Source organism: Thalassophryne amazonica, chromosome 10, assembly GCF_902500255.1.
Source record: "Thalassophryne amazonica chromosome 10, fThaAma1.1, whole genome shotgun sequence".
In the NCBI taxonomy this organism is placed as follows: Eukaryota; Metazoa; Chordata; class Actinopteri; order Batrachoidiformes; family Batrachoididae; genus Thalassophryne; species Thalassophryne amazonica.
Window position 1 is genome coordinate 53,847,833 of NC_047112.1, and position 22,532 is coordinate 53,870,364.

The 22,532-nt window shown below is 40.5% G+C and overlaps 1 protein-coding gene across 1 annotated transcript in view; it reads right to left on the minus strand.

Annotated features, from left to right (window-relative positions):
• LOC117518106 (adhesion G-protein coupled receptor D2) overlaps nucleotides 1–22,532 on the minus strand; it is a 282,536-nt gene that overhangs the window by 175,200 nt on the left and 84,804 nt on the right. Inside the window, 6 exon segments of the mRNA XM_034179168.1 lie at nucleotides 12,402–12,522; nucleotides 14,809–14,924; nucleotides 15,831–15,964; nucleotides 16,139–16,292; nucleotides 17,283–17,385; nucleotides 22,317–22,420. Coding sequence (XP_034035059.1) covers nucleotides 12,402–12,522; nucleotides 14,809–14,924; nucleotides 15,831–15,964; nucleotides 16,139–16,292; nucleotides 17,283–17,385; nucleotides 22,317–22,420 — 732 coding nt within the window.

Sequence of the window (22,532 nt, forward strand, 5' to 3'; positions counted from 1 at the left end):
TCTAATATTTGCAATAATATTGTATACGTACATCCTTTTATACTAAAGAGAAAACTTGCGTCATCATTGAGGCTGTCCAACCAATGAAAAAAAGTGAGAAAGAGAGAGGGAGAGAGAGAGAGAGAGAGAGAGAGAGAGAGAGAGAATGTTTGACTGAGTGAACTACACCAGTCACACCATAACACAGAGTATTGTTCTAAAGAAGTCAGTAAAACAATCCAAACAAACAGCCCACAGGGTCTGGATGACTGCCACTTTAAACGTCTCTTCTCCTTCCACATGGCCCAGACAGCAGTGGGGTCAAAAGGGCGTGTCATTGCAGCAGCTTGGAGCCTGGCAGGGATCCTCTTGTGTTTTATGTTGTTGAAGGTTCTTATTATGCTGCTGCAGCTGGTTAGTAACCAGCAACCTCCTGCAGCCACATTAAATGCCCCACAGTGCAGAGACACGTACACACAAATAGTGGCGTTGGTATTTTATACCAAATGTTGTTTTCAAAAATATTATGGGACAGTAGTAGTTGCATGCATCATTGTCTTCCTCCTATCTTTGTGATTTTTATTCTTTATAAGATATATTTCAGACTGCAGCAAGTGAATTGCAGCTGAAGAAATTTCCAAGTCAGGTTTTTGGGGGAGCTGTGAGGCCATTCACGTTTCTGCATTAATGAAAAGAAATGTTTCATTTTTGCAGCAGTGGCATCATTGCTACATGTACAATACTGCTAAAGATTTAGGAACCCAATAATTTTTATAACTAGAAGCACTCGGACAGCGCAAACCTCCGCCAAGGCCATAGGGTCACTGACATCACATGGAATACCCTTTGGCAAAGAGACTTATTCTACATCGTTTCATGCATCTACCATCATGTTTCAGATTCAGTGGTTAACCCTCTGGGGTCCAAGGGCATTTTTTTGGACAGTTCACTCGCCTGGCATAAATGTTTTATTATTGCTGTTAACAGCTCTCCCTGCATCCCATAATCAAGTTTTATGTCTCTTTTTTTCAGGACAACCTGTACTTTCAAAATATATAAGCTATAGTTGTGTTTTATAAGTGTAATAAAGGTTTACAATCAGAAATAAGAAAGGTAAAAGTAAAGCAGAGAAATAATTTTCCACACACATTTATTCAAAACACACAGCAAACTATAATAAACTAGTAACACATCACTGCTAAAAACAATCTTTGGTGTGTCAAGTGAGATGAATCTGCCCTACGATTGGACTTTGGAAAACCATGTGATGGTGAACCAATTCTGATTGGACACTCACATTGCTCACGTCATCATACAGCTTCTATGAGGAGTACAAAGATGGTGGACGGTGGCTCGAAAGTCCGCGGAGTTAACTTTTCAGCCAAAAAAAAAAGTAAGTTTCTATCTCATATCATTAAAAAGTTATTTAGAATTTAGTAAAGCTTGGTCTCAGCCGTCGTATACGACGGCGTCGGCCCCAGAGGATTAAACCCTTAGAGCTTCAGCAAATGTATTTATAAAGAGAAACTATATGAACTACACAAGTTTTTTATTTTCTCCTAACAAGTTTATTCAATGAGGAGAAACAAATGCTAAATTATTGTTGTGTCATAACGTAATTTTTGTTCAGCCTTTGTGACCTGTCTTCATGAAGTCAGATGCAAAAATGTTGAAATTGGCCCTATCCTGCAATGATAAAGAATCCTTAAAAAAAATTACTGGATCAGGATCGTGTTCCGGATCATTACCAAAATTTAATGACTTCTAAGTTAGGCCAAGATACACCCCTGGTAAAAATTTCATGGAAATCCGTTGAGGATTTTTTGAGTAATCCTGCTAACAAACCAACCAACCAAAAAACCAACAAACAAACGGATGCGACCGAAAACATAGCCTCCTTGGCGGAGGTAAAAATGTTGTGTTTATGGGGTTTTCTTTCTATTCATCCATCTATCCATTTTCTTCCGCTTATCTTAGGTTGGGTCGCGGGGCCAGCAGCTCAAGCAAAGCCTCCCAGACCTCCCGATCCACACACACCTCCCCCAGCTCCTCTGGGGGAACCCAGAGGCATTCCCAAGCCAGCTGAGAGATGTAGTCCCTCCAGCGGGATCTGGGTCTTCCCCGGGACCTCCTCCCGATGGGACATGCCCGGAACACCTCTCCAGCGAGGCGTCCAGGAAGCATCCGGAAAAGATGACTGAGCCACCTCAGCTGGCTCCTGTCGATGTGGAGGAGCAGCGGCTTGACTCCGAGCTCCTCCCGAGTGACAGAGCTCCTCACCCTATCTCTAAGGGAGTGCCCAGCCACGATGCGGAGGAAACTCATCTCGGCCGCTTGTACTCGCGATCTTGTTCTTTCGGTCATGAGCCAAATCTCATGACCATAGGTGAGGGTCGGAACGTAGATCGATCGGTAAATCGAGAGCTTTGTCCGCCTGCTCAGCTCTCTCTTCACCACGATGGTCCGATACATCGACCGCATCACTGCAGATGCTGCACCGATCTCATGCTCCATCCGTCCCTCATTCATGAACAAGACCCCAAGATACTTAAACTCCTCCACCTGAGGCAAGGACATCCCACCGACCTGAAGAGGGCAAGGCACCTTTTTCCGGTCAAGAACCATGGCCTCGGATTTGGAGGTGCTCATCTTCATCCCGGACGCTTCACACTCGGCTGCAAACCACCCCAGTGCACACTGAAGGTCCTGGTTTGACGAGGCCAACAGGACCACATCATCCGCAAACAGCAGAGATGAGATTCTGTGGTTCCCAACCCAGACCCCCTCTACACCCTGGCTGCGCCTAGAAATTCTGTCCATAAAGGTAATGAACAGAACCGGTGACAAAGGGCAGCCCTGGTGGAGGCCAATGTGCACTGGAAACAGGTTTGACTTACTTCCGGCAATGCAAACCAAGCTCCTGCTGCAGTTGTACAGCGACCGGATAGCCCTTAGCAAAGGACCCCGGACCCCGTACTCCTGGAGCACCCCCCACAGGGCGCCTCAAGGGACACGGTCAAACGCCTTCTCCAGATCCACAAAGCACATGTGGACTGGTTGGGCAAACTCCAATGAACCCTCGAGCACCCGATGGAGGGTGTAGAGCTGGTCCAGTGTGCCGCGACCAGGAGGAAAAACCACACTGCTCCTCCTGAATCTGAGGTTCAACTATCGGTCGAATTCTCCTCTCCAGCACCCTGAAATAGACCTTACCGGGGAGACTGAGGAGTGTGATCCCCTGTAGTTGGAACACACCCTCCGGTCCCCCTTCTTAAACAGAGGGACCACCACCCCGGTCTGCCAATCCAGGGGTACTGTCCCCGACTGCCACGCGATGTTGCAGAGACGTGTCAACCAGGACAGTCCCACAACATCCAGAGACTTAAGGTACTCAGGATGGATTTCGTCCACCCCAGGAGCCTTGCCACCAAGGAGCTTTCTGACCATCTCGGTGACTTCGGCCTGGGTGATGGACGAGTCCGCCTCTGACTCCCCAGTCTCTGCTTCCTCTTCGGAAGACGTGACGATGGGATTGAGGAGATCCTCAAAGTATTTCTTCCACCGCCCAACAACATCCTTTCTATTTTATTTTTATTTTCTTTCTATTCCAGTAAAAATATAATGTGATGTTCCCTCTCCTTAGCTGATGATTTTTTTTTTTTTGGTCTAGGTTTGATATCTCAACCATCCCTCAGAACTTAAGCAAATATTTTGTTTGTCCTGAGTCAAGATAATTAGAGGATCATTATGAAAACAAAAGACCACATGCAAAGTTGAAGACCTTCCCCTGTTTTTGTTTTGGTATCCATTTCATTTATGTATAAATTACAGCTTTGGAGGAGTCATATTAACAACATACCATCATGTTTCTTCTTTACTGCATCTTTCAGTGTCCCAAATCAAGGTATTTTCAAGTTCAAACTCAAAACGTAATGTGACGTATTTGTCATCATGATGGAGGAATCTTATTTCTAAGATTTTGCAATGTAATGACAGGGTGATGGATGAACCCAATCCTAAAGCTCCTGCAATGCTTTGAGGCAGAAGCTAAAAAGTGGTGACAGACGTATTTATAATTTTTAATCAACATTCAGTATTTACTAGCTTTCGATATGCGAGACCATCGGACACAGTTCACACCAGCAACTGCCACTCCATCGATACACTGACCACTGGGGCAAGCAGACCAAAAGTATGACTCCCCCTACCAAGATCTGACTAACTCCAACTGTGTGGAACTCAAAGACTACTGCCACTGCAATGCTTGGAAATCTCACTCGATAGCATTATAAGATGGTCATCCTTGCTGAACGAAAGCATATTCCAGATGCCCACCTGCATGAGCCAGTTTATGTTTGGAGTTGAGACTTGAAATAGAAAAAATCCTCAGTATCAAAGCTGTTGCCATGCTCCACAGAGAGGACCCTAGGTGGTCTCCAATCATTTGTTTTATCCAGGGTTGAGGATCCAAATATGAGGTCAATGGACAGCTGCATTTTGTGATGCCAATACCTATGCAGGAGAATGAAGGTCCAAGTATTCAGGGTCCTGGTGCTTCAAGTCTTACTGTTTGGTTGTGAGAATGGGACTCCATCTAGTATCCTAAGGTGATGACTGGGTATCTTTGGGACTAGATCTCCCATGGAAACCTTGAATACCACTGGAATGACTTTGCATTAAACAAATGGCTAGTTTGGGAGACTCAAGATGGCATATACTGCTTTCTTTGTGAGGGAATGTTAGCCACAACATTTTGGCTATGGCATATTTCTCTGACCAGGATTCAGTGCACAGGTGTCTCAGTGCTGAGGACACTAGTAACTGGAAAAGGCCAATGGGACGCTCACATTTCACCTAACTTCAGCAGACTGATGCTACTTTTGAGAGGCGGGAATGGACTGGCTGTCTGTCCGGGTGGCTGCAATCTAGGACCAAATGTGGCTCCATAGAGTTGTGGATGTGACAATGCACAACACCAACACTTGCTCACAGGCCTGACCTGACCTACTGCATACACAAAATGAACATGACCTAGTGATTTACTTATTAAAAACATTTAGCCAATGTGTCAAACCAGGCTGGTGTACAGACAAGTGAATAAAACCAATTACAGTAAAAAAAAACTTCTGTATTAATTACTGCTGTCAGCAGTTTTAAGAAAATACATAATTAGATATGAGGCGGAAACAGAAACTATTTATGGTAACTAAGGGGCCTTGCTTAATAATCAGACTGCACTTAAAGCCTCTATTGATTTTCTCGTTAAATATACAGCTCAATTAAAGATGCAACTGATTAAAGATGACTAATAAAATTGCAGTAGTAGATCCGGACAAGCTGGGGAATGCTTGGCCGATTGACGCTCACATGATTTCCTCCTCTCCGACTCACTCTTCAATGCAGCACAGTGGGAAATGAAGATGCATAGGAATTAATGCTTTTCCATGTGAAAAGCAATACTTTTAAAATTACATGAGCATGTCTAAGTGGAGCTGTGAGGGTCCACTCATGAACTGCCTGTGGCAAAAATCATTATAATTTGACTGTACACTTTTTACAATATCTATTTAAAAAGTATATGTTTAATTTTAAGACAAACCTGCCACGCAAATTGTCAGGTTTTCGTATGAGAAGCCAAAAAAGTTTTGCTTTTATTTGGCACATTTATTTTTCCACAGCACATTTTTAAAATGGCTGCATACACCCATCACACAATGTAGACATCATAAACCAAAACATTTAAACAGTATCAATTAAACTGCCTTGCTAAATCCAGGGTAAGGTGTCATGGTCTGCCTCTTAGTCCAGTCATTTTATGAAAAAAAAAGGGGTCAACCCGGAACAATTTGCAACAGAAATGATTTTGGTGGCATTTGAACCCTGAAACTGTTTTATAAAACACACTAAAAGTCTAGAAAGATAAAAAATCAGGAACACTCCCAAAATCCAAGATGGCCGTCCGAAAACATGCAAAATTTAGTCTTTCCAAAATAACAAAAAATATCAATATTTAAGCACATAAATGTATTGATGTTAAATATAAACTTGGGTATTGTGGACATTTTGACACCAAAATTAGGTCTCTATCTGTAACGGTTCCTGAGATACAGCCTATATGTAGTTTACATACACTCAAGGATGGCAATTTGGTTTGTGTCCTATTACGTTAAAAATATTGCAGTTAAGGCCCATAAATATATTGAAGTTGAATATAAACTTGTGCATTCTGGACATTTTGGCACCAAAAAAATAGCTGTAGCTATTACAGTTTTTGAGATATGGTATAAAAATACATCTATACTCAACAAAAATTGATGAAATTGAGCATTGTTATGTTGAAAACTAAGTACCATTTCTGAAATGTTCATCTAAAGAAGGTAATAATAATCTTTTTGAGTCAATATTTCACTGGAATATGAATAGAGAAGTTACTCATATATTATGTATAATAGAGTGGATGTCAATGCACAACCAGGGCACACTGGTGACACCACTGCTGTGTGGACAACCTGGAGAAAGCCTCAATTCTCTCGGATACAGGCGCTTTTGTGATAAGGTTGCAACAAAGACAACTCATGTGCAGCCACAGTGTTTGCCACCTTCTTCGGTAGCTGCCATGTTTCATAGTCTGAGAGTTTACGTGCAAGTTCAGGAATGGAAAGGTGAAGATGAAGGTGACAGCATGCCATTGCAAGAATGGGGATGGAAAGTTTCTGATAGTCAGGTTGTCCCAATCATGAATGACTTTCAAGCAGCACCAGATTCTCTTCTGTATGCTGTGAGATGTAACTGCAGTACTGACTGTAGTACATTGCGATGTACATGTCGCAAACTTAACTTAGTTTGCTCAGCAGCATGTGGCAACTGCAGAGGTACAGGGTGTACAAATGCAGGCCAACTCAATGATAACAAGGATGATGAGACTGAAATTTGAACAAGTAAAATTTCAAGTGTCATGATGTACACAATACTGATTTCACCTGAACTTTTATTTTTATCATGCTTCATTGGTTTTACTGTAAAATTAGTGTGTGATTACATCTGTCATTAAAAAAGTTAGTGCAGCTGACAAGCACTAAGAATATTATTATTACATTCTTTAAATGAACATTTAATGAGGTGGGCTTCATAGATAATTGGCAAAGCTTCTGGGGAAAACCTGGTCTTGTTAGGAGAGACGGCATCCATCCCACTTTGGATGGAGCAGCTCTCATTTCTAGAAATCTGGCCAATTTTCTTAAATCCTCCAAACCGTGACTATCCAGGGTTGGGACCAGGAAGCAGAGTTGTAGTCTTACACACCTCTCTGCAGCTTCTCTCCCCCTGCCATCCCCTCATTACCCCATCCCCGTAGAGACGGTGTCTGCTCCCAGACCACCAATAACCAGCAAAAATCTATTTAAGCATAAAAATTCAAAAAGAAAAAATAATATAGCACCTTCAACTGCACCACAGACTAAAACAGTTAAATGTGGTCTATTAAACATTAGGTCTCTCTCTTCTAAGTCCCTGTTGGTAAATGATATAATAATTGATCAACATATTGATTTATTCTGCCTTACAGAAACCTGGTTACAGCAGGATGAATATGTTAGTTTAAATGAGTCAACACCCCCGAGTCACACTAACTGCCAGAATGCTCGTAGCACGGGCCGGGGCGGAGGATTAGCAGCAATCTTCCATTCCAGCTTATTAATTAATCAAAAACCCAGACAGAGCTTTAATTCATTTGAAAGCTTGACTCTTAGTCTTGTCCATCCAAATTGGAAGTCCCAAAAACCAGTTTTATTTGTTATTATCTATCGTCCACCTGGTCGTTACTGTGAGTTTCTCTGTGAATTTTCAGACCTTTTGTCTGACTTAGTGCTTAGCTCAGATAAGATAATTATAGTGGGCGATTTTAACATCCACACAGATGCTGAGAATGACAGCCTCAACACTGCATTTAATCTATTATTAGACTCTATTGGCTTTGCTCAAAAAGTAAATGAGTCCACCCACCACTTTAATCATATCTTAGATCTTGTTCTGACTTATGGTATGGAAATAGAAGACTTAACAGTATTCCCTGAAAACTCCCTTCTGTCTGATCATTTCTTAATAACATTTACATTTACTCTGATGGACTACCCAACAGTGGGGAATAAGTTTCATTACACTAGAAGTCTTTCAGAAAGCGCTATAACTAGGTTTAAGGATATGATTCCTTCTTTATGTTCTCTAATGCCATATACCAACACAGTGCAGAGTAGCTACCTAAACTCTGTAAGTGAGATAGAGTATCTCGTCAATAGTTTTACATCCTCATTGAAGACAACTTTGGATGCTGTAGCTCCTCTGAAAAAGAGAGCTTTAAATCAGAAGTGCCTGACTCCGTGGTATAACTCACAAACTCGTAGCTTAAAGCAGATAACCCGTAAGTTGGAGAGGAAATGGCGTCTCACTAATTTAGAAGATCTTCACTTAGCCTGGAAAAAGAGTCTGTTGCTCTATAAAAAAGCCCTCCGTAAAAGTAGGACATCTTTCTACTCATCACTAATTGAAGAAAATAAGAACAACCCCAGGTTTCTTTTCAGCACTGTAGCCAGGCTGACAAAGAGTCAGAGCTCTATTGAGCTGAGTATTCCATTAACTTTAACTAGTAATGACTTCATGACTTTCTTTGCTAACAAAATTTTAACTATTAGAGAAAAAATTACTCATAACCATCCCAAAGACGTATCGTTATCTTTGGTTGCTTTCAGTGATGCCGGTATTTGGTTAGACTCTTTCTCTCCGATTGTTCTGTCTGAGTTATTTTCATTAGTTACTTCATCCAAACCATCAACATGTTTATTAGACCCCATTCCTACCAGGCTTCTCAAGGAAGCCCTACCATTATTTAATGCTTCGATCTTAAATATGATCAATCTATCTTTGTTAGTTGGCTATGTACCACAGGCTTTTAAGGTGGCAGTAATTAAACCATTACTTAAAAAGCCATCACTTGACCCAGCTATCTTAGCTAATTATAGGCCAATCTCCAACCTTCCTTTTCTCTCAAAAATTCTTGAAAGGGTAGTTGTAAAACAGCTAACTGATCATCTGCAGAGGAATGGTCTATTTGAAGAGTTTCAGTCAGGTTTTAGAATTCATCATAGTACAGAAACAGCATTAGTGAAGGTTACAAATGATCTTCTTATGGCCTCGGACAGTGGACTCATCTCTGTGCTTGTTCTGTTAGACCTCAGTGCTGCTTTTGATACTGTTGACCATAAAATTTTATTACAGAGATTAGAGCATGCCATAGGCATTAAAGGCACTGCGCTGCGGTGGTTTGAATCATATTTGTCTAATAGATTACAATTTGTTCATGTAAATGGGGAATCTTCTTCACAGACTAAAGTTAATTATGGAGTTCCACAAGGTTCTGTGCTAGGACCAATTTTATTCACTTTATACATGCTTCCCTTAGGTAGTATTATTAGACGGTATTGCTTAAATTTTCATTGTTACGCAGATGATACCCAGCTTTATCTATCCATGAAGCCAGAGGACACACACCAATTAGCTAAACTGCAGGATTGTTTTACAGACATAAAGACATGGATGACCTCTAATTTCCTGCTTTTAAACTCAGATAAAACTGAAGTTATTGTACTTGGCCCCACAAATCTTAGAAACATGGTGTCTAACCAGATCCTTACTCTGGATGGCATTACCCTGACCTCTAGTAATACTGTGAGAAATCTTGGAGTCATTTTTGATCAGGATATGTCATTCAAAGCGCATATTAAACAAATATGTAGGACTGCTTTTTTGCATTTACGCAATATCTCTAAAATCAGAAAGGTCTTGTCTCAGAGTGATGCTGAAAAACTAATTCATGCATTTATTTCCTCTAGGCTGGACTATTGTAATTCATTATTATCAGGTTGTCCTAAAAGTTCCCTAAAAAGCCTTCAGTTAATTCAAAATGCTGCAGCTAGAGTACTGACGGGGACTAGAAGGAGAGAGCATATCTCACCCATATTGGCCTCTCTTCATTGGCTTCCTGTTAATTCTAGAATAGAATTTAAAATTCTTCTTCTTACTTATAAGGTTTTGAATAATCAGGTCCCATCTTATCTTAGGGACCTCGTAGTACCATATCACCCCAATAGAGCACTTCGCTCTCAGACTGCAGGCTTACTTGTAGTTCCTAGGGTTTGTAAGAGTAGAATGGGAGGCAGAGCCTTCAGCTTTCAGGCTCCTCTCCTGTGGAACCAGCTCCCAATTCAGATCAGGGAGACAGACACCCTTTCTACTTTTAAGATTAGGCTTAAAACTTTCCTTTTTGCTAAAGCTTATAGTTAGGGCTGGATCAGGTGACCCTGAACCATCCCTTAGTTATGCTGCTATAGACGTAGACTGCTGGGGGGTTCCCATGATGCACGGTTTCTTTCTCTTTTTGCTCTGTATGCAACACTCTGCATTTAATCATTAGTGATCGATCTCTGCTCCCCTCCACAGCATGTCTTTTTCCTGGTTCTCTCCCTCAGCCCCAACCAGTCCCAGCAGAGGACTGCCCCTCCCTGAGCCTGGTTCTGCTGGAGGTTTCTTCCTGTTAAAAGGGAGTTTTTCCTTCCCACTGTAGCCAAGTGCTTGCTCACAGGGGGTCATTTTGACTGTTGGGGTTTTACATAATTATTGTATGGCCTTGCCTTACAATATAAAGCGCCTTGGGGCAACTGTTTGTTGTGATTTGGCGCTATATAAAAAAATTGATTGATTGATTGATTTCAGAACAGTTACTTGGTTTCAACATAACAATTTCACCATTTTTAGCCAAGTGTAGATGGCTTATGTGCTGTATCTCAAAAACTGTAAGAGCTACAGCCATTCTTTTGGTGCTAAAATGTCCACAATACACAAGTTTATATTCAACTTCAATACATTTCTGGGCCTTAACTGCAATATTTTTAAGGTAATAGGACACAAACCAAATTGCTGTCCTTGAGTGTATGTAAAACTACAAATAGACTGTATCTCAAGAACCGTTACAGATAGAGACTTAATTTTGGTGTCAAAATGTCCACAATACCCAAGTTTATATTTAACATCAATACATTTATGTGCTTAAATATAGATATTTCTTGAGTTATTTGGGAAAGACCACATTTTAGCATGTTTTCGGGTGGCCATCTTGGATTTTGGGAGTGTTGACGATTTTTTATCTTTCTAGACTTTTAGTATTCACGGTTCAAATGCCACAAAATCATTTCTGTTGCAATTTGTTCTGGGTCAAACCATAAAATGACTGGACTATCTTTCCTTTCCTTTTTTTAACCTTGTGTGTAGTTTGTTAGTTTTCCCCCAGATGGCGCACTCCAGAGCCGAGGAACACGTGCTGCTCATCACCGCCACACACCTGACGGGCCTGAGCAGCTCATCAGCAGCGGGTTACTTAAACCCAGGCTTTCAGCTTATTCACTGCTGGGTTCTTGGTTTTCCATGCCATGAAGCCAGATTCTTACATCGCATCCTGCATGAGATCCCATGACCTTGACCTCGTCTTTCCTGCCGCTTCCATGTGCTCAGACATCTGAGCTCTCCGCAGCTTGTTTCAAGGTAACCTGGCCAACTCTAATTCCCGTATTAGAGCTTGTTGATTTCTCTGGTGCTTCCAGACACTCTCCTGCATGGCTTCCATGTTACATATTCTCCTGGCTCCATGACTATCTGCACCACGTCACTGTGGAACTTTCCAGCTCTACGCTACAGAGCGTGTAGCTCTGCCACACTTCAGTTAAGTTCCTTCATGTTCTGTGAGATCCTGCTCTCACACTGTTCCTGTCAGTGACTGTGCTTGACTAAGAACTGGCACCAAGAACTATTTACAAGAACTGTTTTCCTAGAACACTATGAACTCTGATATTGAACAACCGTTTCTAAAGTCAAGTCCTGCTTAATTGGAACTGTGTCCAGACAAGCAGCACCTGACCTCTGAAGATACTCAAACTGTGAACGATTCCTGAACAGTAAACCTTATTTCCTAGACTGTGAATATTATTTCCAGAACAGTGAACATTCCTGTTTTAAGCCTACAGTGAACTGCTTGTTGTTAAAGGATTCAGTGTTACGAGTGCAAGCCCTCACCTCTGTTCTTCTCCATTCTCCTAGTTTCCGTCCTCGGCTCTTTGCGCCCATCTGGCTCTGGATCCAGTTCCCATATACCCCAGGATTCCTGCTTGTTCTCAGACACCCAAGTCTGTCTGTGCACTGCAGCTCCCAGATGTTCCACTGCTACACTGCTCTTTTAGGGTTTTAAAAAAGCTTAAAGCCTTAAGGCCATAAAACATACTTCTAATCATTTAATTTTCCATGTAGGTTCAATAGGTGAGAGCTCTATTTTCATGCACAGTGACATTACTGTCTCCCGTGCAGCTCGTGTGAATGCGTACCTGTAGGGAGTTGAGGATGATGAAGATGTAGGCCATGACAATGGAGAAAGGCACTAAGACGCCACACAGCCACGTCAGTCCAAGAATAGGTAGCAACACCAACACCGCTTTCACTGCAGCTCTGCACTCACGAACAAGCACATAAAAATATTACGTGTACACATGTATGCACTAAAACGCACATATCTGTAATTGTGGATAAACATGCACACCACCAAAAACCCCTCTGGTCAGCTGAATAACATCAACACATTAAATACAGTGACTGTAACTAGGTCCTAAAAAGTTCTCTGTCCTGACATTCATTCTGGGTTTGGTTCTTTTTGGACAAGCTCGAGCAGCTTTGGCACATCAGTTGTTCCATACACAACACTGAGCGGCTTGGAAGGCTCATGGAGTGACAACTTCCCACCTTAAATCCACCTTAATTCTGTTTAGAGTGGAATTAACTTCCCACTCAGGTGACCGCCAAAACTGCACCAGCTGTGTGTGCTTGTATATGTGTGTGTGTGTGTGCGCGTGTCTCTGAGACATGGCGGGCAGCAGGCCCTAATTCATTCAGCGGAGGAATTTGTTTGGGTTTCTGACACGGCTGCCACCCAGAGGTGCCAAACGGTTCAAGGCCTGCTTTGAAAACATGCATAGAGTGTCTATTGTGAGCCCTGGTGGGCTGAGGTAGTGAAAAACATTTACACTTGACCTGATTTTTAACTAATAGGCTCAAACACAAGTCTACTGGGAGGACTTGACTGGATCACACACGGTGGAGTTTAATGCACTCACCACATAGCTGAAGCATTAAAGGGAAGGACAGAGAAGTGATGATGAAGCTCAATAAAATGCAGACACGCAACTGTGGTCACAGTGCAAAAGATACAACATATAGCTATATTATTTTATTTTTAAAATTAATGCATGTTATTTCTAGATGATAAAACCTTAAAGCTACAGTGTGTAGGATTTAAGTGTGTTTAGGAGCAGAAATGTAATTATAGCATTCATAACCATCTGTTCATTGGTGCATAAATTACCTGAAACAATGAACTGATATATTTTCATAAGCTTAGAATGAGAACTTTCTATCAACATGGGTGCGGGTCCCCTCTTGGAAGTTGCCACGTTGCAGTACCATATTGATACCATATTGACACAGTAGCCCAAAAGGTACATGCATACTTTGACTTTCACATTTTGTAGCACAGAAAAAACTGAAAAAAAAAGAGAACTGGAATCTGCAGTTGCCCTTTTATTCACTGTCTACTGGTTGCTAGCGGAGGGTAACAAGTTTAAGAACCCACATTTTTGTGAAATGGAGGATCATACATATTTCTTCTCACAAGGAAATGCAGAGAAGCATGAATCACCATCATCAAAGCAGTGAAAACATGAAAGGAACCAAAATCATGATGGTATAATGCAATCGACTGCCTCATCACTAGATAACACTAAATCATACACACTGAAACTTTAAAGGAAGCAATATGTTGTCTTTATGATATTATGCAATCACTATCAATTCCAAGGGTTTCAAACCATATTTTTATTTTTTATTATTATTTTTTATTTCCAAGCAGTTTCATTACATTTTGAATTTTGGTTTCCACATGAAAATTATTGCCACTGAACTAAACAATCCAGGACTCCTGCAGGGGACCAGGAATGAATGCAGAAACTCTCCTGAGTATTGGAAGGTTTCAAACCCTCTTAGCTAAGAAGGCGTGGCCCGCCCACTCAGGAACTGCTGAGACAGTTCTTATGAGCCAGTCCAGTGAGGACTCAGTGCAGGTTACCCAAAATGTCCCCTGCTCAAGTCCAGACTCACTAAACTGAGGTGTTTCCTCTTCAGGGGTCATCCCATCTAGCGGGTTTACCAGAGCAGCCCTAATGTGCTCTGCCTCAGCAATAGTGACAGGTCTTTGCTGGTCATCACCAGGATAGATAACAACCTGCAAGTCTCCCCCCATCGCCAGAGACATGGGACCTCTTGTACGTTTCTTGGCGGGCTCACTGGCGTGGACTCAACAGCCCGCTTTTGGTTATGCTCAGCGGGCATGACAGCTTTACCAGGGGTACTCTGTGAGGTACCAGCTCCCGCCTCCTGCATCATATATCTTAAGCTGAATTTTGGTGACTGGACAGACAATGCAACAACACTAAAATACAGCTAAACAATAGAATTTTTCAAAACGATGCGTGCATGTGTGCATTAAGTACTTAATGTGAGTAGCATTAATGTATTCCAATCATATTTGATGAAGTACTGTTATTTCAAATGATGAATCCAATATAATATCTTACAGCTGCTTTGTATTTGAAACCCAGAGAAAACAGCTTCTCTGCTCCAAGGCCATGGATGGACTCTTTTTTTTAAAAGAATGGATAAATGGCGCCCCCCTGTGGATAATACCTCATATGCTCGTAAGCTTGTGCCACAGGGCTGGTGGTCATGGCCAACATGAAGGACCTCCTCTTGGCAGTCGAGATGGTGATGACCACCACCCTGGTCAGTACCATGATGTTCACCTGGAAAAATGCAGATTAGAGGAACAAAAGGGGACAAAGAGGAAGAAAAGAGTAAAGAAAATTATATGTGGAATTATATGTGGGAGTCCCCTTGGCCTTACTCCCTTGCTGCAGTCTTCAACACTGAGGTGCCTATGTGCAGGATCATGCCCAAAGAAATATGCCACATGGTCAAAATGTCATAGGTATCCTTCCTTCCTTCAAAATGGAAGTGATGCTCCTCATCAGAGTCTCCATCAGTAATCCTATGTTTGACACAAAGTCATTCTAGTTGTATTGTAGGAACCTCCAAAGAGACCTAAATACCAAAGACATCCAGTCATAACCTTAGGTTGCTGGTTTGCTTCTAAGTCTTGTGATCACGCAGTAAGACAGGAAGCACAAGACTTGGACCGTTGTACTCCTGCAAAGGTATCAACATCCCCAAAAGATGGAGGATGATCAAGGGACATGAATGTCACTGCTGACAAATGTGGCTCTCTCTGGACGTTCAAGACTTTCACCTCCAACACATAAATGCCCTTTGTATTGCTGAGTCCAGCAAGTCATTGAGAGAACCTGGATCTTAGTCTTAATCCCATACTGTATTAGCATGGTACTGGATATTTCACATTGATCTCTGACCAGTACAAACAAAATTCAAACCACTTCTTCTCATCCACAGGCCAAATGTACATGCCATGTTTGAACAAAATTGGAGTGGGTCTTGTAAAGATATCTTGCTAACATGCATGCACACAAATAACATGAAGCTAGAGATCAGAAGAAATCACACGAGATTATGCCTCCAGTGGTTACCCTAAAATTACATTAAAATTCAATTGTCAGAAATTAAAATAGATTTGGACCATTTCATTTGAAGCATGACAGGAAAAATTAGATGACAGGATTAGAACATTTTCTGACCATGATGATAAAGATGACAGGTCCAACAAAGCCCCAGATGATGCCGTTCTGGACACTGAGCCAACAGTAGCCATCAGCTGAGTATTTTCCTGAGGCTGAAGCCAGCGTAATGGTGACAATCAGCACCGGCAGACCTGGAGTGAAGAAAGAAAACAGGGGAATTTGAAGTTTTTTGTTTTGTTTTTAAGTACAAACACAACAAATAATTTGTTGCAGTTGTGTGCCATTTTTGCTACATCTGTCAACACATTAAAAATTAACAGCAGGTGTGTGAACAGAGTGATTTGGCTTCTGTCAGGTCACGATACCCCAGCCGATGAGATAGTAATACTTCATATGTCGATTCTCATTCAGGTTGACAGCAACCACCTTACTCCAAAGCAAAAGACCCTCAACGAGCATCCAGCTGAACGCCGCCATGAAAAAGAGATGGAGTAGGGCCGCCACGATTGTACACGCCACCTACAAGTGGACATGAGAGCAGATACATGTCATGTTTCCTATTTCAGACAATCGCCAGACAATCTGGACAAACCTAAAATGTAATCAGCTCCTCTACTCTCCGGTGGATACCTATGTAACCAGTATCAAGTGTATACCATGTTGGGGATAATGAGTTAAAATATTCACAAAAAAAAACAAAACAATTCCTTCATCCTCAATAATTTACAAGTAGATCCAAGAAACAGTCCAGAATGTTATCAGTCCATCTATTCCCCAGGGGATGCAACCAGTATCAAGCGGACATCCTCATATGGTGAAAATGAGTGAACATATTCACAAGAAAAAAAAAATTTTCTTCCTCAATCATATGCAGGTATATCAATGAAACAACCCAGAAATGTAATCAGCACATCTAATCCCTACAGGATAGCTATAGCATACTGTATCAAGTGTCAACCATATCTTGCCTACTCCAGACAGGTTTACTATACAGTACCATACTGTTTGCATTTCTGAATGATTGATACAAGTGAAGTCTAAGACATATTCCATGTCTTGGATGTGTAGCCATCCATTCGTCTGTAATGGTGATGATTTGCATTAACAGCTGCAGCTGGTGACAAAATTCTATTGTACCTGTATTAAATGTCCACCAGGTGGAGATAATGCTCCATTTCAAGAGCTGTGGGACACAACAAACCTGTTGCTTACAGCAATAGATATATCATACATATTCTGAAATGGGCCCATCTGCATAATGAGTACTTTAAGCACTTTAAGTATATTTCCATGTTGATACATTTCTACTTTTACTTCAATAACATTTTCAATACGACTTTTATTTGTAGCACAAATGATTCTACACTGCACTGTTATTGCGTTTACATCAGTAACAGATCTGAGTACTTCTTCTACCACTCATGCAAAGTCATATGATGTAAGAAACGATCACTGACAGCACAGCATCAAATTTACTAATAAATAAAGGGACACATAACCATCATCTACCTTGTTATGAATGGCTGAACCACTGCACAACAGAATGACTTGAGCACAGATGAGAGCAACGAACAAGTTCTTATGGATGGAGGTCCTGTCAGATTTGGGAATGCTGTGTAAACACAGAAACATAATGTACTATGTTTAACAGATCATATTTAAAATTGTTCTTATAGCGGTGGCAGCACTTCAAAAACAACTACAAGGTGCATTCGGAGAGATGGTGTTTTAAACTTGGGTTTGTACTATTGGTCTTAGGCACATCATGAGGTAGATTGAGATTAAAGGCAACATGAGTGTCACCAGCACGTGTGAGCAGCATCTGTGTGATGTCATAACTTTGCTCCCTAAAATACTCACAAAGAGATCATACAGAAACCTAAGTCACAATGTCAAACAAAGAGAAAAAAGGAAGGATCTGACTTGACATGTAACCAAATCTTTCTTCAATTTACAAAATTTTGTCATATTTATCTGTTCATATTCATGTGTTTTGAATAATTGTGTACACAGACAAACACAGGGTCGACCACACAACCTCCACCCATATACCACCCACCGAGTCCAACCTCCTCCAAGAAGTGGGGGCAATGATAGATTAAAAAAATAAATAATCACATGTTATAATAGAGAGTTTACAATTTACAGTAAATATATTTACTAGATATAGCTGTCATGTTGATTGAACTGATTTATTTTTTAACTCCGCCAACGAAGTTGGAGGAGGTTATGATTCGCCGCTGTTTGTTTGTCTGTTTGTGAACAGCCTGGATTCCACAATAATTCATATATCATTATGACATTTTTACTGAAGATTCATATCCTGATAGGTACAGTAGTGTTCAGAATAATAGTAGTGCTATGTGACTAAAAAGATTAATCCAGGTTTTGTGTATATTTCTTATTGTTACATGGGAAACAAGGTACCAGTAGATTCAGTAGATTCTCACAAATCCAACAAGACCAAGCATTCACGATATGCACACTCTTAAGGCTATGAAATTGGGCTATTAGTAAAAAAGTAGAAAAGGGGGTGTTCACAATAATAGTAGTGTGGCATTCAGTCAGTGAGTTCGTCGGTTTTGTGGAACAAACAGGTGTGAATCAGGTGTCTCCTATTTAAGGATGAAGCCAGCACCTGTTGAACATGCTTTTCTCTTTGAAAGCCTGAGGAAAATGGGACGTTCAAGACATTGTTCAGAAGAACAGCGTAGTTTGATTAAAAAGTTGATTGGAGAGGAGAAAACTTATACGCAGGTGCAAAAACTTATAGGCTGTTCATCTACAATGATCTCCAATGCTTTAAAATGGACAAAAAGCCAGAGACGCGTGGAAGTAAACAGAAAACAACCATCAAAATGGATAGAAGAATAACCAGAATGGCAAAGGCTCACCCATTAATCAGCTCCAGGATGATCACAGACAGTGGGGATGAAAATTTACAGGGTGATTCCATAATTTTTTCCTCAGAATTGAGTGATTCCATATTTTTTTCCTCTGCTTGGTCTAAAAAAGTAACCGTTACTGACTGCCACAATCTTTTTTCTTGATTTCTTATAGTGTTTCTTAAAGCCAGAAAGTTGCCATTTGAAATGACTTTAGTTTTGTGTCATGTCTGTGATCTGCTTTTTTTCTACAAAATTAAACAACTGAATGAACATCCTCTGAGGCCGGTGATTCCATAATTTTTGCCAGGGGTTGTACTATTATTGTGAACACTCCCTTTTCTGCTTTTTTTTTACTAATAGCCCAATTTCATAGCCTTAAGAGTGTGCATATCATGAATGCTTGGTCTTGTTGGATTTGTGAGAATCTACTGAATCCACTGGTACCTTGTTTCCCATGTAACAATAAGAAATATACTCAAAACCTGGATTAATCTTTTTAGTCACATAGCAGTACTATTATTCTGAACTCCACTGTAAGAAGAGATTCAATTTTCAAGGTCATAGGTGAAAGGTCAAAGTCAGGAAAAAGCTTGGAAAATTGCAAAAAACCCTATCCTTTAACCATGAACAAATTTTCAAAAATTCATAACTGTGTCAAAAAGATCAGATTTCTTTCATATTTGACAGTGTTATGTAGGATGGTATCCTTTATCAACTGAAAAAGTTTGATCCAGAGCTGATCCAGATTACAGATTTTGTGGTCATTTATATTTAACACTGAAAACCCCAGTTAATGTATATTTTACATTATATCTTAATCAAACATGCCCCAATCACTCTCATATTTGTAAATGAGGTGCAGACTGGCACTCACTATCGCCTGACAAAGTCTGATCTGGATATGATTCAGATGGTGGATTTTGTGGATATTTGGATTTAATTTTGAAAAGCCCATTTGGTGTACATTTTGCATTATATCTCAGTCAAAAGTACCTCAATCACTCTCATTTTTCTGTTATGGATTTACCTGCACCACCGAAATTGGATGGACGTTCCAATTTTATCCCTGTTTGTCTATCTTCCAGTTATCAGTTAGAAACCAAGTGCCAAAAAGCAATGGCAAATTGTGAAAAGCAGAGATAACCAATGTTCTGTGATAATTATTTGAAAAATAATTCAGAAACTGAAAAAGTTGAAAAAGAAAAAAACTGACAACACCACAAAAAACTACATACTACTGACATGTGAAAAGCCACTTCTAACAGGACTCTAGCCTTGAAAATTATTTCCAAGGTAAAATTTTGTGTAACTGGAAACTAGTGTTGGCAGAGGTTTGCACTCTCGTTTCTTTGTAGTATATTTTATACACACACACACACACACACACACACACACACACACATATATATATATATATATATATATATATATATATATATTCCTCCCTCTCTGTTCTTGGTTTTCAGTTCAAGTGTGTCTAAGATGCTTTTCTTTTGCTGCACATTTCTGCACTTTCTACATATTCTGCTTATTTTACAGTATTACTGAGTTAATTCCTGACACAAGTCTAGTTTGTGCATGTATACAAAACCAGTAGCTTGGCTGTTTCCATTTCAGGTGGATACTTAACATAAATTAAACAGATGGCTGAAACTGGTTTACAGAGGGAAATGACCTGAACAGCCTCCCATTAGATCCTGATGGGTTCATTCTAGTGAGACTCATTTTATATCTGCAATGCTGCTTGTGGCCTCACATATCCGTGGATCTGTGTTCCTTTGCCTATAAATGCGTTGAAGTGCGCAGATGAACATACAGTATGTACCAGGGTGTGCGTAAAAAGCCTGGCTGCATCCTCTCCCTGACATAAATCATTGCAGCAGCTCCTCTCCAGCTGATTGGGATCCCTCAGTGACCCTAATGTTAATTAATGGCTGCAGAATGCCGCCATAAACCTTCAGAGGGGGCTCACATGTAGACAACAGTCATTACTGGATTAGCCTGAGTCAATACTCATAGCTGCTTTAAGAGCACCCGCAGCTTTTCTCTCCCTTTACTGCCAGAACAAGCCCCATGTAGATATGACAGTTTAATACTGCTTTTTCATCAGTAAACAAACTGAAAGGATATACAGGTTTATTCAGCAGATGTTTCATGATGCAGCTCATCATAAGACCCTTCAGCTGTTCCCTTGTTTTTAATCGGGTCACCACAGCAGATCCAAGGTGGATCTGCATATTGATTTGAAACCCGTTTTACACCAGATGCCCTTCCTGACGCAACTCCACATTACATGGAGAAATGTGGTTGGGGTGGGGTTTAAACCAGGAACTTTCCACACTGAAAGCAAGTGCACTAACCATTTGGCTACCACCCCTTTTATGATGCAGCTCATATTTTGACTAAATTGTTAATTTTATAGGTTTATTTGCACAAATACAAATTTAACACATACAGCAGACTTTAGGCCCTTTGATGCTGATCAAAAGTGCACGGTCTACATCCTGCTAAATACTGCCACTTCAATTTTATTGTTTTTTTAATCCAATACAGCTGTAACATCATGGCTTATAATGTTTACCATGCCCTCCATCTCTTACTTCATCCACATGTAGTGTGCCAAGTATTTTCGAATGTCATCTGATGTTTTCTGCACATCATGTGACCCATAATAGTTGAAAAAGTACTTTTATCGCAGTTGTCTCAATAACACTTAATAATCCATTGAAAAACCACCTCCTCCAAGCATAACTTTTTTTGTGATATGTGAATTTTTTCAAAATACATGCGTTTCCATTAAGCCCACTTTCAATTTGCGACTTCAATTTGGACAGTGATGCAGACCCACCTAATGACACTAAGTTGCTTTGTTGTTCTGTCACATTTCACAATTGTGTGCTTGAATTTTGTGAAATGTAGCATTACGTCCGTATATGAGTTTATGATTTGCTTCTGTCTTTCAGCAGGGCTGGTTTCTTAAAAAACAAAAGAAGATATTTTCGATAATATTCTGTACTAAAAAAATCTGTCCAATAAGTCCAGTAAATATAGGGGAAAATCTAGCTGTTTATTCAATTATTTTCTCTTTCTGCAAATATCTTTTTTGGTAGGATTTCAAAAGGCAATGTACCTACTGTATCTCCTTAAAAACTGGAAGGCATCCATGTGTACTGTATGTTCCATGACAAATTTCACAATGATTTACTGGGTTTCTGTATGGACAGAGACCCACATGTGGTGCACTGCTGGGAGCCTTATGCACTCCACTTTAGTGCTGCTCTACTATATGTATGTATTCAAAACACAGGAGTTTAGATGCAAAACCCTCCAAAACCACAAATTTTGAGTTGAAGCCAAAATGCACTTAGCTGCTTAGGTAACTATCAGTGTGAATTTTAATATCCTATTTTAAATTGCATTCTCTCCATTTAAAAACTGACTTACAGGGTTTGGCATCTGCAGTCTTCAAATGCACCAAGTGCCCATTTTACAACAGTACATGTACTGTGGCTGAGCTGCAGTAACAGCCTTATGCACGTTTACTGTACGTAAACATGCACTATCCCCACAAACACAAATGAATTCAGCACACAAAGATTAAGACACAGCAATGTCTGTTGTATTGATAAATGTGATGTTGTGATCAGTTACTCACTCCAGCACGGTGAACAACATCAATGTGACCACCAGCGCACACAGTGAAACACTACAGCCAATAAACGTCAGTTTGGTCAGAATAAGTTCTTCCTCTGGACTCCACTGTACAAAGGATGGAAAGATGTGAATGAGATAAGAACACTTTCACTTCCATGTTATCTTTGATTTTTGTGAATTTGGGATAAACACTTTTTTCCTGAGGTTCATCACCACT